The sequence below is a fragment of the Lycium barbarum genome, chromosome 7 (genome assembly GCF_019175385.1).
Source record: "Lycium barbarum isolate Lr01 chromosome 7, ASM1917538v2, whole genome shotgun sequence".
In the NCBI taxonomy this organism is placed as follows: domain Eukaryota; kingdom Viridiplantae; phylum Streptophyta; class Magnoliopsida; order Solanales; family Solanaceae; genus Lycium; species Lycium barbarum.
The window spans coordinates 113243333-113265638 of NC_083343.1; the positions used below are offsets into that span (position 1 = coordinate 113243333).

Genomic DNA, 22306 nt, shown 5'->3' on the forward strand with positions numbered 1-22306 from the left:
AGCCGGCTGCTAAACTCCGAAAGTCGCAAACCTGTCTGTCCTGTTGGGAAGGCAGGACGAGAACTATAGTATTGCAGTGCTCCTTTTCCCTCTAGAAAATGCTATCGACGAAAGCATAAAATCTTTTTTATAGATATTCTAAATATGCTCCCTATGATAACTGAATTCATGTTTAGTAGAATGTCTGAATATGTCAACTCATGAAACTTCCCACAAGATCTTCAAGTAAGTAACTGGAGCCTAACGGCCACAAGATTACACACGCCATTGAATTTATATGCATAGCATGTATGTCACAAAACTGAAAGTATTGTATTCCAGTGTATATACTAACTGGATGAAATTAATTCCAGTTCAGTTAAAACAGAAAAATGATGCAAAAGCCATAAAAGATACTGTACTACATAATCATTAAATAATGTAGCTGATCAAGCAAAGAAGATCACAAAACAATCTAAATAATGTAGTGATTTAGATGCTAACCTGCTGTTTGTCTGGAAGAAGCATTTCAAAGTGGTGAAGGCATCTCAAAGATACCATGGTTGGTCGATATAAAAAATAAGATTTTTAAATGCTTTATATGTAACTGAGGCCAAAGGAGCACAAGTGAACCAACGGGATGAAATTTTTGCTACATAAGCTCTGTGCCCACTGGATCAATTGAGAAAGGAACAGAAAGATGTTTTTGGACAATTGGCTGAAATTTTGATCTCCACATCTGCTTTCAATGAACAAAGCATTCAGATTTTGGCAACTAGATTCATCATCATCAAGTCATGAAATAGGCCAAAGCTACTTCTAGCTTCCTTTTAACTTCAAAGTCATTAAACCAATGATTTCAGCATGTTATGATAATAATAGTAAATCAAGCCATGTTATAGGAAGTGTTAGTTTCAAAATTAATCTTTCTTATTACATAAACATTAAGAGGGGCTTTAAAATAAATATAAACAGCAGAATCTTGTATGTTAAATATCTAAAAGATAATCTCAACTTATCTGCTAAAGAACAACTAAGTTCGAGATTATCTCCACATCTGCTTTCAATAAACAAAGCATTCAGATTTTGGCAACTAGATTCATCATCATCAAGTCATGAAATTTAGGCCAAAGCTACTTCTAGCTTCCTTTAAACTTCAAAGTCATTAAACCAAGGATTTCGGCATGTTATGATAATGATAGTAAATCAAGCCATGTTATAGGAAGTGTTAGTTTCAAACTTAATCTTTCTTATAACATGAACATTAAAAGGGGCTGCTTTAAAATAAATATAAACAGCAGAATCTTGTACGTTAACTATCTTATCTGCAAAAGAACAACTAAGTTCGAGATTGCTTCCATTGGAATATGTTTTGTGACAAATAATTTATTATGATAGTGATTCCAAGATTGAAAGAACTGTCATAGATTGAGCGCACTTACATTATTGTATTCTGTACTGTTCATGAACATCTGGAAGGCCTCCGCTGATTAATAAATGCACATTTAGATGTTGGAAATATTTCAAATTGCAAGTTAAAGGAAAAAAATGAGAGCTTACAAGAGCGAAACCGTATTACTACACCATGAGTATATTCTACACTGGAAATGTTAAAATTCGAACCTGAAAATGGGAAGTAATAATTCTATGAGGTGCTGGGGAACTGGCAGAGAAAATAGCATCAGGGAACAAATTACGAGGACGATCATCAGTAAAATATTCCAGGAATACCGGTAGTAGCCTGAACGATCAAGGATGGGAACTCCATTGTCAGCTTTGACAGAGCGAGCAAAGCATTTTCGGCAGGACCATCCAAAGAACTCTTATCAAATGCTATGAGAAGTACAAGCTCCACGCCATAGTTGAACTCCTGCCACCCAAAGACAGTCAAATGTCTCATTTTCATACCAAAAAAAACTAGCCGCACTCACCAATACTAAACTACTGAAAGATGGGTTGGATAGTTTGAGAAAGCTCTCGTCAAATTTGAAAACCACCACATAATAGACATATTAAAGAGCAAAAAAAAAAAAAAAAAATGGGAATGAGGGTAAGCCTTACGGTGGGGGAATCAACAATTGACCTATTCCAGAAGAAGTCTGGTGATTAGCCTATCCCGCATTAAGTATATCAGAACATAAATCAATTGAATAGTGAAAAGGAATAACAACTCTAACTACAAAGTTAATAAATGGATATGTTTCAACCTCCCCTTTTCGAAATATTGACAGTATGTCATCTTCTACTTCAGACTCAAAGTCGGCATTGATAATCTCCTGTCAACAAGTAATACTAAAATGTTTCAGAATATGCAGAATAATAGAATTTAAAGAAGGGGGTGGGATTCAATCTGCAGCACAACTAAAAAATACAAATCAAAAGGCACAGAGGATTTGTTCTTTACATGTTAGGACATCATACATGGCAGTTAGGCACTACATGGTCCTTAAGGACTCCCACATAGAATTGGTTCTCATAGAACTTCAACAGATCCTCCTTCTTTTGAAAGCGCATGTAGATAGCGTGGCTATATTTATCATCATTCCCACCAGAGACGCGTCCTACAGCAGTAAGTAGATTATTAAACAAACATTTAAAGAATAGACCCTTCAAACGGCAAAATCTGCCCCGCTTCATGCAAAACAAATTTCAAAGGAAGACTGAAATCAAGCTTCTCTTAGAAGTAACACAAGCTTTAGAATTGTTAAGGATGAGAATCGCTAAAAATTTAAGTCAAATTACATAAAGAATATCTTCAAGAAAATATGCAGTTTTCTGTATTCATTTTGAATAAAGTGGACGTATTTAATTTTGCTACATCTAAATCTCTTTCTTCATTTTGCAACTCAACTTTGGAGACATTTTAACCTTTTCCTGAAGAAACAAACTTGGACTCCTCATTTTTCGTCCTAGGACTTGACCACATCCTTAATATATCTCATACTGTGCTTACCAGCATAAGTGCAATAAATTAAAGAATTCGACTAAAATCCCACAGAGCGCAAGTAAAGCAAAAAACTCACAGCCCTTATCATATCCAGGCAGAAGTCAACAAGAAGAAACTATGACCTAATGAGATGGAAAGAATGCCACGCATTTGATATTGGGTTGTATAAAGATAATCCAGCATATCTTTCTCCTGTTCTTCAGATAAGTCCTCCTTTCCTTTGAGCAGACACACGTGTTCAACTACTTTTCTGCAAGCAACAAGCAGGTATAGTTTTTCAAGACAAAACTTGAGAAATCAGTAGACAAAAAGCAAATGATAAAATTTTGAGAGAGCATTTTCTTCCTGCTATAAATTTCACTATTGCCGGGATTGACATGTAGGACGGGATTCTATCTTTATTCTCGTCCGATTGATTAGTTCTTCCAAGGATCAATCAGACTATGGAGTGAATGATTTGTTCAGTATACAAAAAGCAAATGATAAAATTTTGAGAGAACATTTTCTTCCTGCTATAAATTTCACTATTGCCAGTATTGACATGTAGGACAGGATTCAATCTTTATTCTCGTCCGATTGATTAGTTCTTCCAAGGATCAATCAGACTATGGAGTGAATGATTTGTTCAGTATACAAAAAGCAAATGATAAAATTTTGAGAGAACATTTTCTTCCTGCTATAAATTTCACTATTGCCAATATTGACATGTAGGACGGGATTCAATCTTTATTCTCGTCCGATTGATTAGTTCTTCCAAGGATCAATCACACTATTGAGTGACTGATTTGACCAATGAATATTCGATTCTTTCTCCAATGTGTAGAATCGATTCACACCAATTCTTCTATTCTTTTATAGAAAAAATACAGATTTGGGTCGTCATTATTCATTTGAGATAGTATTCAATGCATATGTATACAATTTTATCTTTCACTTCATTCTTTTTTATTTAAATTACATTCATGATTAGGGTATACTGGTGAAGGAAATACAATGTTTCCATTGATTTTACTGGAAAAAAAAACCCCAAGTCAAAATTCTATTGGCAGATTATTAGTTTGTTAAGTTATAACCAGTTTTACAAGAATTCTTGGAGCTTCCTCTCAAATGAAGTTCTCTTAAGATCATCCAAATGTAAACGTTCTTAAATGTGCATCGCCAAGCCAAATATGAACAAAAAGCAAAGAAAAGCACTAGATATGGGGAGAGGAATATCACAATCTAGAATTGTCAAGCTAAGATAACTGATGCAAAACTCGTTAAGATCTAAAGATTCAAGATAAGTATAAAACAGTGCACACTATAAGCCAAAAGTGAAATGTAGAATCTTTCAATTGTTATCGAATTAAATGTAGGATGATAATGAATAACCTTTCCCCCTTTTACATTTTATTTCAAATACACTACTAGACCACTGCATATTAGTACTATAACTTATCCTAGATTAAAACAATTTAAATTACTGAAGTCATATGCTGATTATAGCGACACGAAAAATAGTGCTATATTCCTGTCATATTATCAATGTGTTACTGTAACTCCGCCTGTGTGAGCTCGCTCACATTGCCGGTCCCAAGCCCGGATAAAGGAGGAGGGTTGCCGAGGGTCAATCGGAAACAGCCTCCCTACCCAGGTAGGGGTAAGGCTGCGTACATCTTACCCTCCCCAGACCCCACTATTGTGGGATTACACTGGGTAGTGACCAAGACCATTATCAATGTGTTACTGAATGGGGCCGGCCAGCTGTTATGATTTTTTTGGAGAGAGATGCAAGTAGCAAGGTAGAAAATATGACTGAAAACTGTCTCATATAAATTTTACTGTTAATCATGAGCCTTTATATAGGCACATAAATAAAGTAGTATACTCCTACAGCTAAAATATTAGGGGTCGTTTGGTACACGGTATTAGCTGGGATATCCCAGCACTAACTGTGGGATTAATTTTTTTTTTTTGATTAAGCACCGGGTGTCCGGGTCTCTTAGAGCCCCGACTAATCCCGGGGGTGCACAGGCCCTCGGCAAGGAGTTTCCCGCAAGTGCACCACGGTTAATTCAGGTTTTACCCAGTCCGATGGCCCTCAGAAATTGTTTGCACCCAGTGGGTTTCGAACTTGAGACCTTGAAAGGGAGCACCCCAAGGCTCAAGTCAATTGCCACCAAGCCAACCCCTGAGGGTTAACTGTGGGATTAATTTTGTACCATGTTTCGTAGAAGGTATAAATTTATCTCAGGATAAATACCTTGTACCAAACAAAATATAAAGTGCATCCCATTAATCCTGGGATAATTTTGTCTACATACCAAATTAGTCCCAGGATTAAAAAATTGAATATTCTACTAAATCAACTATTAGACTCCTGCTACAACTAAAAAAGCTAATTATTCTAGAAAATTGTTTTAGTAAGAGTGCAACATGCAACACCAACAACATATTATTTTCTTTATATAGCCAAGTCACAATTCTGTAGAGAAAATGCAGGAACCTTTTCCGTTTCGCATCACTATCCGAGCCCCGTTTTTCAGCAGCTGAGCATATCACATTGCGTTTCTTGGTTGCCTTCAAAACACTACCCAAAGTTGCAACTGCAAACAAAACAGAGGAATTAAACTGTCTTATTTACACTTGGCACGGAGTTAAGAAGACTTTTGAATCTTACCAAAATGTGTTTTAAAGAGTTGTAACAAAGGAAACAGAGGGAGTAAGAAGCAAAAATTGCAATTTCAAAACTGAAATTTAGGACAATCCATTTATTTATATATATAAGAAATAAAAAAAAAAACATATATTGGTTTGACAAGAAATTACCATTCAATTTTGGGTTTTTCTTAACGGTAAAAGGGGTTAAATTGAAGGGTTTAGGGGAAGAAATTAGGGTTGTATTGATGAGAGGAGAAGTGATGGATTGAATGTGCATTTTGATTATTGTTGGTGTAAGCGTGGTGAAGGAGGACATTTTGAGATACTTTGGAACTGAAATGGGTGGACTAGGAATAATCCTAGACGGAATTGAAATGGCGCTAAATGCTTGGTTTTTTTTTTTTTTTTTTTGATACCATTCGGATTTCGAGGATCAAACAAGAAACCTGATCTATTTGTAATCCTTTAAATATTTTGAACTAGGAGCATATGTTTGATTTCCTTTCTAAATTATTTTTGCAACACTTTCTTTTTTATTTCTATTTCTATTCTTTAATCTCCCTCTCAATCGTTCCTTTCCCTAATTAAATAATTAGGTCCAACTTTAGAAATTAATTTCCTAACCGCCGATCGAAGTTCCATGGGGAAAGTACTCATCATCACCAAGGGCAACTTCGTCTTTCATATTTCCCAAACTCGGGTCCTTTGATTAGTTAAAAAGAAGAAAAATTTATCACTCTATCACAATTTTTAGTGATTTTTTTCTCTCTGATTTTCTTGCCGCTAGTCCAATAGTCTAAAACTTAGCTCCTATTTTCATGCCTACAAAACTCAAGTTTTTCTCCTAATTTTCTTTTAAATTATAAAAAGGAGAATTGTTTCTTTCTACCTCAATATTTCCATCACCGATCCTATAAACAAAAGTGACTAAAAGAAAAGGAAAAATGATCCAAATAGCAACCTAATAAGGAGAAAGAGTCCGGAAAAAGAAAAAGAAGAACATTAAATAGAGGAGGTTTCTTCTTCTTTTTCTTTTGATTTTTTTTTACATGATAATATATTTGCGATTGTATAGAGCGTCATTAAATTTATAAACTAATTTTTTCCTAATATTTAAATATCCATTAAACTTTGAACCATACAAAAATGTATAGTATGTACTATTTCAAAATGAAAATAAGAGAGTGTGATTAAATGTCTTAATTCATAAACGAATTAACTATAAATTAGTCAAAAAATGAGGCTATTACTGAGATTCTAAGGCAGAGGGTATATGTACCTAACTAAATACTTCTGAATTGTTGTTCATTTAAGTGACACTAATAAAATGAGAGAAAACTTAAAAGACAAGTACACCATATTTCTTCTATGTTATTAATATTGTACCAAAAAATTCTAGGCAATAAAATTTGTTATTTACCATGGAGAAAATTAAAAAGGTTAGCAATGGTACCTCTTGTCGAAAATCATATCGTGTACTTTGTTAGATAGCCCTAGCATGCGCATCAAAATGCATCCAATCTTCTTGCATGGAGGAGAACTTTCTTGATTCTTGTAAACTAATAATCATCCATGCGATAAAATGACTCAAACCAAAAGCTACTCTAATTTTTTCATTTACAACAACACATTATTTTACTATTACAACATTGTTGTACAAAAAAGTTGTAACTATAAAGGGCATAATAACAGACACAAATATGCTTTCCAGCTTAAGTACTGTATTTACAACTGAAACAAAAGTGAGAATTTGGCAATAGAAAAGAAGAAGAGAACTAAGGGGAATAAAAATTTAAAAGTTGAAAGAGGAAAACGAAAAAAAAAAAAAAGAGGAGCACGACTGTGCAGTCCATAGCCGTTGAGGTTGAGAGAAAGATAGGCATATATGATATATTAATGCCAAAACATACGTTACTTGAACAAACACAATAAAAAGTCATGACTCTTAATGTGGAAAGAAGAGGAATAGATGAGGCGTAATTAAGAGAATAAATAATGGAATGATTTTTGGGATTATTAATAAAACATAAGTGAGGAAAAATTAAGAAAAATGTCAGAAAATTGAAAAAAAAGACAAATGTGATTCTTGGCTTTAGAGGCATGCCACGTAGCTGGTCTAGTGCCATGCTTTATATTATTACTAGTGAAATTATTCGCGCTTCGCGCGGTCATACTGTAAGATAATAAACTTATAAAATGACCATTTTAAAACTTATGGTCCTGAAATAACTCATGCAATAAAATATCCAATAGACATTATATATCAATCTCGCTTGAAAAATCTATACCTCATCCTTTGTATTCGCAAGATAAAAGTACTTCTTCCATAAAAGTGGAAGTTGGAAATAGTTAAGTTATATTTGATCTTTAGGCCTCTGCCTTTCATAGGAAAATAAAATCATATGGCCTATACTAATATTGACAATTAGAATAAAAAAGATAATAAGAAATTTTCTCTAGATTTTCAAGCTTCAATACCATGACTATACACATGGCACTATCACTAATGTTAAAATTGGAAAGATCAAGTGATTCACCATTACCAAAAAATTGTAATGAAACACGTCTTCTCTATCTAATTTAGATACCAAATATACAAAAAATATTGCAATAAATACTAAAAATAAAAGAAAATCTCGTCTAAGCTGTTGCAATTATTTAAAAAAAAAAAATCTCGTCTAAGCTGTTGCAATTATTTTAAAGATTAATACGGGAACGTAACACATTAATGCCTCATGCACCTTTAAACTCTGATGTTTTAACCGGTAATTAGCTCCTATATAACTTGATCACCAATTGACTTAGCTTCTCAAAACAAAATAATTTGGCATAACATCTTTTTAAAAATTGAGTACTTCCAACAAATACACTGCAAGCATAGAACAATTCAATTAAATTAATTACTCAATTAATTAGATTGTGAAAGCCATTTTTAAAGCACTATCGTAAACTATATAATAATGCACAAATCTGAACCCCATTATTAGCTAGTGTCCAAAATATGTATAATACGTGCATATACACTATTTCTCGTTCTTGATACAAATCAACACCACTGCTATCTCGATTCTTCAAATGGGACTTGTCCGTATTTAAATTAGAGAAAAAATGATTTATAATTCTTTCAAACTACAATCACGAGAACAATTGATGTAGAATCGGCATCCATAAGCCCGATCAGCTCCCTTCAAGTTCTAAATTATTGCACTTACAATCCAAAGAAAAGTAACATTAAACTATATACATGTAAATTCTATCATATAAAATGAAAAGAGTAAGTAATTCCTAAAGTAACTATTTCAAATTTCCTGTGACATCTTCTTAATTAACTTCCTTTATCTTGTCACATTTTAAACTTTTTAAAATTAAATTAAGTTTAATAATCAATTCAAATAAGGGAGAAATGTCGTGTATCAAATCGTACTAACACAATATCTAAATTCAATTAGCTCAATCCAACAAATTCAGAAGTCGATGAAAATCTCCAGTACGTGAGAAATAATACCAGATACCTACATCTTTTCCGGACAAAGAAAAACTATGACCAATAAGTAGCAAAGTATTTCGTCAAGAAATGTCTCACCGTAAATCACCAGAGTGGGATGAAAATTTTAGTAGCAGTGTCAATAAGATGCAAAAAAACAAAAAAATCACATGATTGGTTACCTATATCTGGTGCAGAGAGGAGGTGCAAAAGAGAAAAAACAGAACACATAGAAAACAATAAAGAATTTAAATTTAACTCACGATTTAACCTTTAGATTGGATGCCAAAATATGAATACCATGTATTATTCATTTAGCAATCTTGACAAACCACAATCTTGATGAACCGATAAAAGGTGTAGCATAAAATATATAGCGGAATGATATTTGTAAAGTACTCTTGCAAGAAAATAGATAAATTATAGTACTAACATTCAAAGTTTACCTTGCAATAAATAGTAATGGTAGCCATGACTCACTTGAACGTATTGGAAGCTTATTATGTTCTAGTATTTGAATAAGAAAATCCGGTGAATGATGGAGTTTGTAGGGATTCTTTTACATATCCACCACTAAAATGGGTTATGGAAGGTTGTGTCATTTCATTAATGTGTAATATGAAAAGATTAGCCAAAAATTTGACAAACTCATAACCGCATTTTATCCCCACTTATTAGATTAGAAGCAATGTCACGTAAACTATTTCTTAATATGAGAATTAAATAGGAAAGATAGATGTGAGGACTGCCAAAAATTTGACAAACTCATAACCGCATTTTAGCCCCACCTATTAGATTAGAAGCAATGTCACGTAAGTTACGACTATTTCTTAAATATGAGAATTAAATAGGAAAGATATTTGTGAGGACTCGTTTAAAAACAAATGTGACTATTTTCATGTTTCTTTACAACTTTTCGCTGCCTTCATAATTTTCATTGCCTTTCTTTATCGCAATGAGTAGTAATGGTAGTCATTTATTTTTTAAATATGAGAATTAATTAGGAAAGATAAAAAAGAGACTTCCACACTGTGAGTTGTGACTACCCGTTCATAAACAATTGTGACTGTTCATTTTCCTTTACAACTTCATTGCCTTCATATTTTTCATTGTCTTTCTTTATTACAATAAATATTAAAGAATGGAAAAAAAAAAGTCAAAAAAATAAATAAATAGGAATGGTGGCCATAGAGAGGTGCCACATCATATTGTTTATGTCTGGCTTTATATTATATATAGATTATATAGATTGTTAATTATTGTAGCTTATAGTACTTTTTATGTAGTTTCTAAATATGTAAATTTATTTTCAAAAAACTTAAAGATTGTATGTTTGAATTCATAGTCAAAATAAAGAAGTTTTGACTCTTGAAATTCGAAGTATATCACATAAATTGGGACAGAAGGAGTAAACTCGACTTTCACAGGATAGTGTAAATTTATCAAATAGTCACTCAAGTTAAGAAAATTATGTAATAAAGTCACTTTACTTTGTTTGGTTTTAATAAAGTTATTTACAGCTTATATGTTATATCTTAGAAAATCACTATTGCCGGGTTGTGAACTAACATTTCTTAAAAAAGAATTGTTAGCATTTTAACTTTTAACTTATATTTCATGTGGGATCTAACTAGGTAGTCGTGCAAGCATTTTTTATATGAAGAAAATACTTTAAGGACATAGTTGAACCTTTTATGTTCTTTATTTCATTAACTGCTAAAATTACTGTCATGTGACTAAGAGGTCACTAGTGCAAGCCATGGAAATAAACTCTTGGACCCTTTTGGTCCGGCGCTTTTCCGTACGCCGCGCATAGCAGGAGCTTTTTCATCACACTAGCTTTTTCCACTTGTGGAATTACTAGCAAACTATGCCCTGAGGCGAATCCAGGATCAAGAGGATGAGATCAACTTAGAAATGTTTTTGGGATTTCAAGAGGATGAGGTCACCTCAGAATTTTTTTTTTTTTTTAAAAGGGGATACAAAGGTGCATTTAACAGGGTTCAATCCCACAACCTTGAGCATTAAAGGCAGCACTTAACCGGTGCTTCATTCAGTCCAATTTGACCATGTGTTACTTAAGTTAATATTAGATATATTTTAAGGATTATATACATAATATATCGAGTTTAGTCGGGTGACCATGTGTTCACGTGACTCATTTTTTATGAATGGATTCGCCGCTGACTATGCCCATGAGATGCGCGGGACCCAACATGATTAAATTGATTACTCATTTTAGTTAGTCTTTATAGTTTGTATATTTTGCAAAGGATGCTGCAATTCTCCTTAGTGAGTACCCATATTTTTTTCTTTTCCTCTTATTTTTTCCCTTAATCTATCAATTGTTGTTAAAACTTGTCTATTTTGGTTATGTTCGCCTCTTTTTATATTTGGTAAGTTGACAATTCAAATATGTTACATGTCAAGTTTATAATCACAAGATTCAAAGGATAGTTTATTATATTATACACACTTTTAATTTAGAACCTCAAGATTCAAAAGTCTATATTTATTTCTTAAACTCCGTGTCTAGTCAAACGTAGACACTTAAATTGAGATAGAGGGAGTATATGCCAAATGAAGGAAATGAAAGGACAATTGAGACACCGCGGACACGTGGGGACTTAAAAGTAAACGCAGAGGTAAAATTAATGTTCAACTTCGAAAATGTACACATGTTAGTCCCGCTTAGAGTACAATTTCAATTGCTTTTTGCATAACTTATTGTTGTTATATTCATCCACCTTGGGCATTTGTTGTTAAATAAAAAATAGTTGTCTTATTTTGGTTATGTCCTCCTCTTTTTATATTTAGTAAGTTGACAATTCAAATATTCTATATGTCAAGTTTATAATCACAAGATTCAAATGATATATTATTATATTATACACATTTTTAATTTAGAACCACAAAATTTGAAAGTCTATTTTTATTTCTTAAACTCTATATCTAGTCAAACGTAAACACTTAAATTGAGACACATGGAGTATATGCCAAATTAAGGAAATGAAAGGACAATTAAGACACTGCGGACTCGTGGGGACTTAAAAAGTAAACACACAAGAGGTAGAATCAATGTTCAACTTCTGAAATATACATATGTTGTCCCTGCTTAGAGTACAATTTCAGTTGCTTTTTGTACAATTTATTATTGTTGTGTTCGTTCACCTTGGGCATTTATATATAATAAGAAAAATATAGAATAGAAAAATAGACATATATATTTAGTAATGTGGCAAGTAATATGGGACGAAGGGAGTACTTCATTTATTAATTCTTAAAGAATGTGAAAAGTCAAGTATAGTAATATGACAAAGTAATATGGGACGAAGGGAGTACTTCATTTATTAATTCTTAAAGCCAAGTAATACAGGACGGAGGGAGTACTACATTTATTAATTCTTAAAGAACGTGAAAAATCAAAAGTGAACAAGTATAAGTTCACGGAGGAAATAAATATGTGTCGGAGAATTAAATTGAAGTGCATACATGTATACATAAGAAGAGAATAAATATTCAGCAAGAACGTGAAAAGCCAAAAGTGAACAAGTAAAAGTGCACGGAGGAAATAAATATGTGTCGGAGAATTAAAATTAAAGTGCATGCGTGTATACATGAGAAGAGAATAAATATTTAGTACTATAACATATGTCCACGTAGGATTTATTAATTCGTAAAGAACGTGAAAAGTCAAAATTGAACAAGTAAAAGTGCACGAAGGAAATAAATTTCTGTAGGAGAATTAAATTTGAACTTTGAAGTGCATACGTGTATACATGAGAAGAAAATAAATATTCAGTACAAGTGGCGGAGCCACACTATGCCGAGGGTGTTCATCCGAACCCCCTCGACGGGAAAAAATATCATTTTTACAATGTTAAAATTATTTTTTTATGTACATATAATAGATGTTAAACCCCCTTAGGCTTCTTCGTATGTTTATTTTTTTATATTTTGAACCCCTCGGCAGAATAATCCTAGCTCCGCCACTGTTTAGTACTATAACATATGTCCATGTGGAATTTATAATTCTTAAAGAACGTGAAAAGTCAAAAGTAAACAAGTAAAAGTACATAGAGGAAATAAATTTGTGTAGGAGAATTAAAATTGAACTGCAAACGTCTACAGATGAAAAGAGAATAAATATTTAGCAAGAACGTGAAAAGTCAAAAGTGAACAAATAAAAGTGCACGGAAGAAATAAATGTGTCGAAAAAATAAAATTGAAATGCATACGTCTATACATGAGAAGGGAATAAATATTAAGTACTATGACATATGTCCACGTGGGATAAAAAAGTTGTTGGTTAAAATATACAAGTTATATAACTTTTGGTACAAACATTCATTGCGTGTATAATTTATAAAGTTTTTGATATAACAGTCAATGCTGTGTTGGCCCCTCTTCTAGAATTATATATAATAGAAAAGAAATGTATGTTGTTGTTCCCAAATTGAGAAGATGTTATTTTCTTTGTCATCTATGCTTCTCCAAACGGAGTCCTTCAAACGAAGTCAACTTTTGAATTCGTTATATACTAATCTCACTAGCCGCGTCTCGAGGTACTAGCCATATATGCCCGTGCAATGTACGGGCCGAACATGCTTATTCACTTTAATTAATCAGTCCTTTAGGTTTGTATTTTGTAAATAATTTTTAAAATTTTTTCATTGTCATGACAATGAAAGTTGTTCGACGATGTGAAAAATAAAATTTGTATGAAGGTGAGGGAAAATTAATATTTTGATTCTAGATTTTTCTTTTAAATTGTTTAATACGTTGTATGCATACCGACAAGTTACTATCTATCTCAATTAATTAACTGTTCAGATCCAAACATAAGAACCATTGCGTTGTATATATTGAAATTTTTAAAAGCAAAACTAATAAAATATTTTTATTAAATTAATCAAAAAAATTAGTTACATTATATTTTTTTATATTAACAATTATAGATAAAATGAATTGTCACAGAGAAATCAAAATTAGAAAGATATATATTGTAAATCACCAAATTTTAATTCCGAAATGAAAATATGAAATAATGCATTTTTATAAATGTAAAGAAACAATAATCAGATAATACAAAAAAGAGTAAGATAAGTAAAATATTGACAAAGAAGAAAAATGGGGATAAAAGTAATTGTCCATGTTAACATATCAAGACAAAGAAATTTTTCTTCTTCTTATTTACCCTTCACATTAAGTATTGATTTTACTTTATTTATTAATTCTTAAAGAACGTAATAAGAGGGAGAAGAGAGGCAGTACATTGTTTTAGTTTAAACACTCAGCGTGTGATATGTGTTTACCTATTGCTCTTATCATCCTAACTAATCCTAATTAGGGGACGCTCATATTTTTTGGAAAAGTACATCCTCTAAGGGTTCACATGAGTAAATATTTATCTGCATATTTACACTAAATTAACTCAATATATTGATTAAATAATTTAATACGCTGAAAATATGTACTATATTAATTAATACTTTCTTCATTCGATTTATGTGACACAGTTTGAATTTTGAGAGTGAAGCAAGAATTTTTTTAACCGCTATCTATTTGTTTTTTTTTTTAATTCTCAATTATTATAATTTATATTATATTATATTTTATGTTTTTTTATATATATATAAATTACTTTTCATAAAATTTAGAAATTGAGTATCCAAATTCATAGTCCATTCAAGAATTATGCGTATTTGTTTAATTGATGTTAAGTGTACAATTTATTGTCCACATGGAATTAAAAGTAGTGGATTGAAGTGTACAGTTTATATAGCTCTTGCTACAACAATTCATTGCGTGTACAATTTGTAAAGCTTGTGGTACAAGCATTTTAAGCTATTTCTGTTCACTCACCACACTTATATATAATAGATAGAAAAAAAAGAAAAATATAAAATAGAAAAATAGACATATATTTTTAGTATTGTAGCCAAGTAATATGAGACGAATGGAGTACTTCATTTATTAATTCTTAAAGAATGTGAAAAGTCAAGTATAGTAATGTGGCCAAGTAATATGGGACGAAGGGAGTACTTCATTTATTAATTCTTAAAGAACGTGAAAAGTCAAGTAAATTGGCCAAATAATATGGGACGGATGGAGTACTTCATTTATTAATTCTTAAAGAACGTGAAAAGTCTAAATTAAACAAGTAAAAGTGCATAGAGAAAATAAATATGTGTCGAAAAATTAAAATTGAAGTGCATACATGTATACATGAGAAGAAAATAAATATTCAGCAAGAATGTGAAAAGTCAAAAGTCAAAAGTGAACAAAAAAAAGTGCATGAAGGAAATAAATGTGTGTCGAAGAATTAAAATTGAAGTGCATACGTCTATACATGAGACGAGAATAACTATTCAGTACTAAAATATATGTCTACGTGCGATTTATTAATTCCTAAAGAAAGTGCAAAGTCAAAAGTGAAAAAGTAGATGTGCACGAGGAAATAAATAAATGCATACGTGTATACATAAAAATAAAATAAATATTAAGTATTATGACATATGTTTATGTGGGGTAAAAAGATAGTTGGTTAAAGAATACAAGTTATATAGCTTATAGTATAAGAATTCATTAAGTGTATAATTTTTGAAGCGGTTGGTACAAGGAGGGACAGCCGTGTTCGTCCCTCCACTGCTCTTATATATAATACTAGCCATATATGCATGTGCGATACACGGGTCGAACATGTTTATTCACTTTAACTAGCCTGTCTTTAAGGTTTGTATTTTGTAAATAATTTTAAAAAATTTGTCATAGTCATGGCAATGAAAGTTGTTCATTAATGTGAAAAAGAAAATTAGTAAGAAGGTGAGGGAAAATTAATATTTTGATTTTAGATTTTTTCTTTTAAATTGTTTAATATCTTATATATATACTGACAAGTTGATCCATCTCAATCAATTAATTGTTCAGATCCAAACATAAGAACCATTATTGTATATATTGGATTTTTTAAAAGCAAAACTAATAAAATATTTTTATTAAATTATTTAAAAATATGAGGAAATAGTGTCGGATAATTAAAATTGAAGTGTGTGCGTCTATGGAATAAATATTAAGTGTTATGACATATTAGAAATGTGATATGTTATATCGTAAATCACCAAATTTTAATTTCGAAATGAAAATATAAAGTAATACAGTTTATAAATGTAAAGAAACAATAATCACAGAATGCAAAGGAAAGTAAGATGAGCAAAGTATTGACAAAGAAGAAAACCCGTTTTCCTTCTTTCTTAATATTTTAAACGTGAAAAGAGGACGAACAATAGCAATGCAAATTTGAACCAAAAGTTATATAAATTGCACACTTTAACTAACTACTTTTTTTTATCCCACTTAGACTATGTGAGAGTGAGATAAGTAAAGTATTGACAAAGAAGGAAGACCGGTTTTTCTTCTTTCTTAATACTTTAAACGTGAAAAGAGGACGAATAATAGTAATGCAAATTTGTACCAAAAGGTATATAAATTGCACACTTTAACCAACTACTTTTTTATCTCACTTAGACGTTTGTCATAGTCTCTTTCCAATAGACTATTTTCAAGAATATTTATTAGAAAGGGTTAATTTTGTTTTGATTTTATAAATGAACAAGTAATTTGGATACACACATATTATATTTTTCAAGAACGCGAAAAGACAAGAGTGAACAAGTAAAAGTGCACGGAGGAAATATCTCACTGGGAGGCTTTTTGTCCTATCTTGAGGTATCTCAAGAAAACTCCAGGCTAAAAAAGAGGGCATTCACAGGCTATTCTTTATGCGTGGGTGTGAATATCTTGACTTCTGATTCAATTGTTCGAGGAGCAGAGGGTTTAGGTTTGTTTTGGTGAAAAGGTCTTAGTTCGGAGAATTAAAATTGAAGTGCATACGTCTATGGAATAAATATTAAGTACTATGACATATTAGAAATGTCCACGTGGGATTAAAAAATAGTTGGGTAACGTGTACAAGTTATATAGCTGATGGTGCAAGCATTCATTGTGTGTACAATTTGTTAAGCTTTTGGTACAAGTTTGGCCAGCTGTGTTCATACCCCCAAGCCACTTATATATATTATAAATGAAAATATGGGAAGAAAATAAATATTCAGTAAAAACATGAAAAGACAAAAGTAAACAAGTAAAAGTGTACGGAGGAGATAAACATGTGTCTGGGAATTAAAATAGAAGTGCACACGTATACACATGAGAAGAGAATAAATATTCAGTACTATGACATATATCCACGTGAGATTTATTAATTCTCAAAGAATGTGAAAAGTCAAAAGTGAACATATTAAAGTGCACAGACAAAATAAATTTTTGTAGGAGAATTAAAATTTAAAGTGCATATGTCTATATATGAGAAGGGAATAAATATTAAGTACTACGACATATGTCTACGTGAGATATAAAAATAATTGGATAAAGTGTACAAATTATATAGCTCATGATACAAGCATTCATTGCGTGTACAATTTGTGAAGCTCGTGGGAAGAAAATAAATATTCAGCAAAAACTTGAAAAGTCAAAAGTGAACAAGCAAAAGTACACGGAGAAAATAAATGTACCAGAGAAAATAAATGTACCGGAGAATTAAAATAGAAGTGCACACGTGTACACATGAGAAGAGAATAAATATTTAGTATTATGACATATATCCATATAGGATTTATTAATTCTTAAAGAATGTGAAAAGTCAAAAGTGAACATATTAAAGTGTACAGATGAAATAAATTTGTATAGGAGAATTAAAATTTGAAGTACATATGTCTATACATGAGAAGGGAATAAATATTAAGTATTATGACATATGTCTACATGGGATATAAAAATAGTTGGATAAAGTGTACAAGTTACATAACTCATGGTACAAGCATTCATTGCGTGTATAATTTGTGAAGCTCATGGGAAGAAAATAAATATTCAGCAAAAACGTGAAAAGTCAAAAGTGAATAAGTAAAAATGTACGGAGGAAATAAATGTACCGGAGAATTAAAATAGAAGTGCACACGTGTACACATGAGAAGAGAATAAATATTTAGTATTATGACATATATCCATATAGGATTTATTAATTCTTAAAGAATGTGAAAAGTCAAAAGTGAACATATTAAAGTGTACAGATGAAATAAATTTGTATAGGAGAATTAAAATTTGAAGTACATATGTCTATACATGAGAAGAGAATAAATATTAAGTATTATGACATATGTCTACATGGGATATAAAAATAGTTGGATAAAGTGTACAAGTACATAGCTCATGGTACAAGTATTCATTGCGTGTATAATTTGTGAAGCTCACGGGAAGAAAAAAAATATTAAGCAAAAACGTGAAAAGTCAAAAGTGAATAAGTAAAAGTGCACGGAGGAAATAAATATGCGTCGGAGAATTAAAATAGAAGTGCACACGTGTGTACATGAGAAGAGAATAAATATTCAGTACTATGACATATATCCACGTGAGATTTATTAATTCTTAAAGAATGTGAAAAGTCAAAAGTGAATATATTAAAGTGCACAGACGAAATAAATTTGTGTAGGAGAATTAAATTTAAACTGCATACGTGTATACATGAGAATTGAATAAATAGTAAGTACTATGACATATGTCTACGTGAGATATAAAAATAATTGAATAAAATATATAAATTATATAACTTATGGTATAAGCATTCAATGCGTATACAATTTGTGAAGCTCATTGTGCAAGTGGGGGCAGCTGTGTTCGTACCCCAACCACCGCACTTATATATAATGAAAAAATAAATATAAATAGAAAAGAAAATTATAAATTCCTGGAAATGAAGTCAAAAGTCTTCCTCTCCCTTTTCTCACGTCCTCTCCATTACAAGTTTAGCATCATTTATTGACCAATGCGTAAACTGTATTGACTATTCGTCCTTAGCTAACCTCCATTAAAAATCTCTGCATTGTATTTGCCACATACCCAAATCAAACATGAGCTTCATCAAATCCTTCTTCATATCCCTCTCTGTAATAACTTGTCAGCTTATCTCAACACAAGCAGATACAATAATTAACATACGAAACAATTGTCCTTTCACGGTATGGGCAGCTGCCGTCCCCGGTGGAGGCCGACGACTCGCCTATGGCGCAGCATGGAGGATCCCACAAACAAACTTGAGCTCAATTAGCAGCCGGCGTATTTGGGGCCGAACCAATTGCAATTTTGACACATCTGGCCGAGATAAACGAAAAGATTTTATTGATAAACTCTATAAATCTCTAAATCCATTTTACAATTTTGACACTCTGAAAATAGCTAGCAGCATTTCTATTTATAATAAGCAATACGAAACCTATTTTTATTATAATTTAGAAAATTTATTCCTATATGAATTTGTTATGTGCCAATTAATAATGAAGGGTACACTTGTTATTGTACGTGGGGTTTGTACACTGATCGGATTCATTGGATTTGTTGATAATAAGCTCTTTTTCTCTCTTCTTCTATACACTTTATTGAATTTCCATTACTGTAATTGTTGCATTCTTAGCTTCTTAGGGTTTACTGAATTGTGCGTAATCAATTAAGCACACAACACAATTTGACTACGAATCCTAATTATAACATGAATTAAATATCAAATCCTAACTAATTTTGACTTAGTATAACTTTTTTTTTTTCCAACAGGTCAATGTCAAATAGGGGATTGCAAGGGACTCCTCGAATGTCAAGATTATGGTACACCCCCAGTCACTTTAGCCGAATACACCTTAAACCTATCCAACAATAAGGATTACTTCGACATATCTCTTGTTGATGGTTTCAATTTGCCAATGGAATTTAGCCCTGCATCGACTGATAAATGCTCTGCTAGGATTAGTTGTACTGCGGACATCATAGGACAGTGTCCTAATGAATTAAGGACACCCGGAGGATGTAACAGTCCTTGCACTGTTTTTAAAACTGACCTATATTGTTGCAGAAATAAATCTAATAATTGTGGTCCGACTAACTTGTCGAAGTTCTTTAAAGATAGATGTTCAACTTCTTACAGTTATCCTAAAGATGATACAACTAGTCTCTTTAATTGTCCTAGTGGAATCAACTATAGAGTGGTCTTTTGTCCATAAATTAAATGGATGCAACATATTTTCTCTAATTGCTGCTTCTTAGACGTTTGAAATTTCTATGCAAATTTGGTTTACGTCAGTACTCAATATCGCTATTTATGAAGCTGAAAATTCAAAAAATTGTGAAAAGTATTCGATGAGAATTTTAAGTAATATGGAACATTCATTGAAAATGAAAAGAATATGTTGTATTTTACTGTAACCAATACAGTACTTCTTTCAATGGATGTCCCTCCTCTCCAAGGGATAATTTGTATATAATGGTACTCCCCCCGGTGCATTTTAATTGTCGTCCTTACTAAAAATAAATGGTTCAAAAATAATTATCATTCTACAAAATGAAAATAAAATTAAGTATTTTTTCTCATCTTTATCCTTACTCAATAAATATGGAGAAAAATTAATGTGATGAAAAAAAAGAGAGTAAAATTAAAATGTCGTCAAAGAATAAATGGAAATAATTTAGTCTAATTACCTTTTTAATTAATGTCTTCTTAAAGGACGTATAACCCGGATGGATTAGTACTCTTGTGTACTTCGCAGGCCCAAATGTTATAGCTCCACTTCCAAGTTGCAATACTATACCCTCACTTAAACAGAGTTATAAAAATAATTGTTGTTATATTTATTTATTCATTTATAAGATACTGTAGGCACATGAGAAATAGAAATTATTTGTTTAGATTTTGTCAAAACCAATAAAGAAATTAGTTTATTAGAAAATTGTGATTTATCGAACTTTTGTATAGTTATGAATATGTGTTCATTCCCAAAAAAATAAATACGACTTAATGAGATGGAAAGAATGCCACGCATTTGATATTGGGTTGTATAAAGATAATCCAGCATATCTTTCTCCTGTTCTTCAGATAAGTCCTTTCCTTTGAGCTGACGCACGTCTTCAACTACTTTCTGCAAGCAACAAGCAGGTATTGTTTTTCAAGACAAAACTTGAGAAATCAGTATACAAAAAGCAAATGATAAAATTTTGAGAGAACATCTTCTTCCTGCTATAAATTTCACTATTGCCGGTATTGACATGTAGGACAGGATTCTATCTTTATTCTCGTCCGATTGATTTTCAATCAGACTATAGAATGAATGATTTGACCAATGAATATTCGATTCTTTCTCTAATGTATAGAATTCAATTGTATTGTAATTAAATGGAATGAATTATTTTTTAATTAGTATAGACCTCTCGTATTGGATGAATTATTATTAAATCAAATATTTAAATTTGTACATTCAAATATAATAAAACACTTAAATCAAAACCCTATAAATATTACAAGTTTCAAAACTTGCTTTGGGGCACTTTAGAACCCCTAAAACGACGATCCAAACGTTTAGGTGGACTTCATGTAATGAGCCGACATTATTGTACGCAAAAAAAAAAAATTAAGTTTTATATAAAATATTGATATTTTGGGATTTTAAAACATGACTAATCTTTGCCCAAAGTATGAAAAAAACGTGATTGGAAAGGTAACGCAAAAAAAAAAAAAAAAACTCCAACATTAACGCACAAAATTAGTGCGTGACTACTAATGTTCTCTTTTTTTTTGGTGACCCCTTTCACGCACAAAATTCGTGCGTGAAAGGCCAAAACTGTGTTTTTGCAGTTTGGTCCTTTCACGCACAAATTTCGTGCGTGAATACTACTTATGTTTTTTTTTTTTTTTTGGTATAGTTTGGTTCAACTTTTTTTTTTTGTGCTATTTAAGTCGCGGATTCATTTTATTTTCCTACAAAACTGTCTCAAAGCTAATCCAGATTTTGTTGCAATTTCTACCAATAACTTTTCAGTTATTGATTTTAGAGTGATGTAAATCATTGACGACAAAAGACACACACCATGTGGAAATGTTTCAAGTTAACAGGGAATTGGTTAGTTTTTTCATTTTTGGTTGTATCATAGTACTGTTTCTTCGAAGTTAGATGATCGACCAAAATAAACGTGAACTCGCATTTCTTAACTCCAATAACCTAATAAGAATATTTGTCCTTTAATCAATTCATAATTTTTTTTTTTATATATATATATATATATATATATATATATATATATATATATAGACACACACACATTAAATACTTTACTTCTTATCTAAAAGAAAACTACAAAAAGTATTTCATAAGTTATTACAA

The 22306-nt window shown here is 31.4% G+C and overlaps 2 protein-coding genes across 3 annotated transcripts in view; one reads left to right on the top strand and one right to left on the bottom strand.

Annotated features, from left to right (window-relative positions):
- LOC132603848 (uncharacterized) overlaps nucleotides 1-6078 on the bottom strand; it is a 6743-nt gene extending 665 nt beyond the window's left edge. Inside the window, exons 1-9 of one of the 2 annotated variants that reach the window (XM_060317131.1) lie at nucleotides 5735-6051; nucleotides 5412-5511; nucleotides 3049-3176; nucleotides 2401-2540; nucleotides 2187-2255; nucleotides 1711-1849; nucleotides 1540-1602; nucleotides 1422-1465; nucleotides 484-718 (exon numbers count right to left, since the gene is read on the bottom strand). In XM_060317131.1, coding sequence (XP_060173114.1) covers nucleotides 632-718; nucleotides 1422-1465; nucleotides 1540-1602; nucleotides 1711-1849; nucleotides 2187-2255; nucleotides 2401-2540; nucleotides 3049-3176; nucleotides 5412-5511; nucleotides 5735-5882 — 918 coding nt within the window. In that variant the 5' untranslated portion in view covers nucleotides 5883-6051 and the 3' untranslated portion in view covers nucleotides 484-631. Of the gene's footprint in view, nucleotides 1-483; nucleotides 719-1421; nucleotides 1466-1539; nucleotides 1850-2186; nucleotides 2256-2400; nucleotides 2541-3048; nucleotides 3177-5411; nucleotides 5512-5734 lie in introns of those variants that run through there. The other variant, XM_060317132.1, reaches the window with a different exon arrangement.
- A 12791-nt stretch (nucleotides 6079-18869) lies between these two features.
- Nucleotides 18870-20253, top strand: LOC132602451 (thaumatin-like protein 1). The gene is made up of 2 exons (XM_060315297.1): nucleotides 18870-19263; nucleotides 19711-20253. The coding sequence occupies exons 1-2, from the start codon at nucleotides 19016-19018 to the stop codon at nucleotides 20153-20155; spliced, it is 693 nt and encodes a 230-aa protein (XP_060171280.1). The 5' UTR covers nucleotides 18870-19015; the 3' UTR covers nucleotides 20156-20253.
- The last annotated feature ends 2053 nt before the right edge of the window (nucleotides 20254-22306 follow it).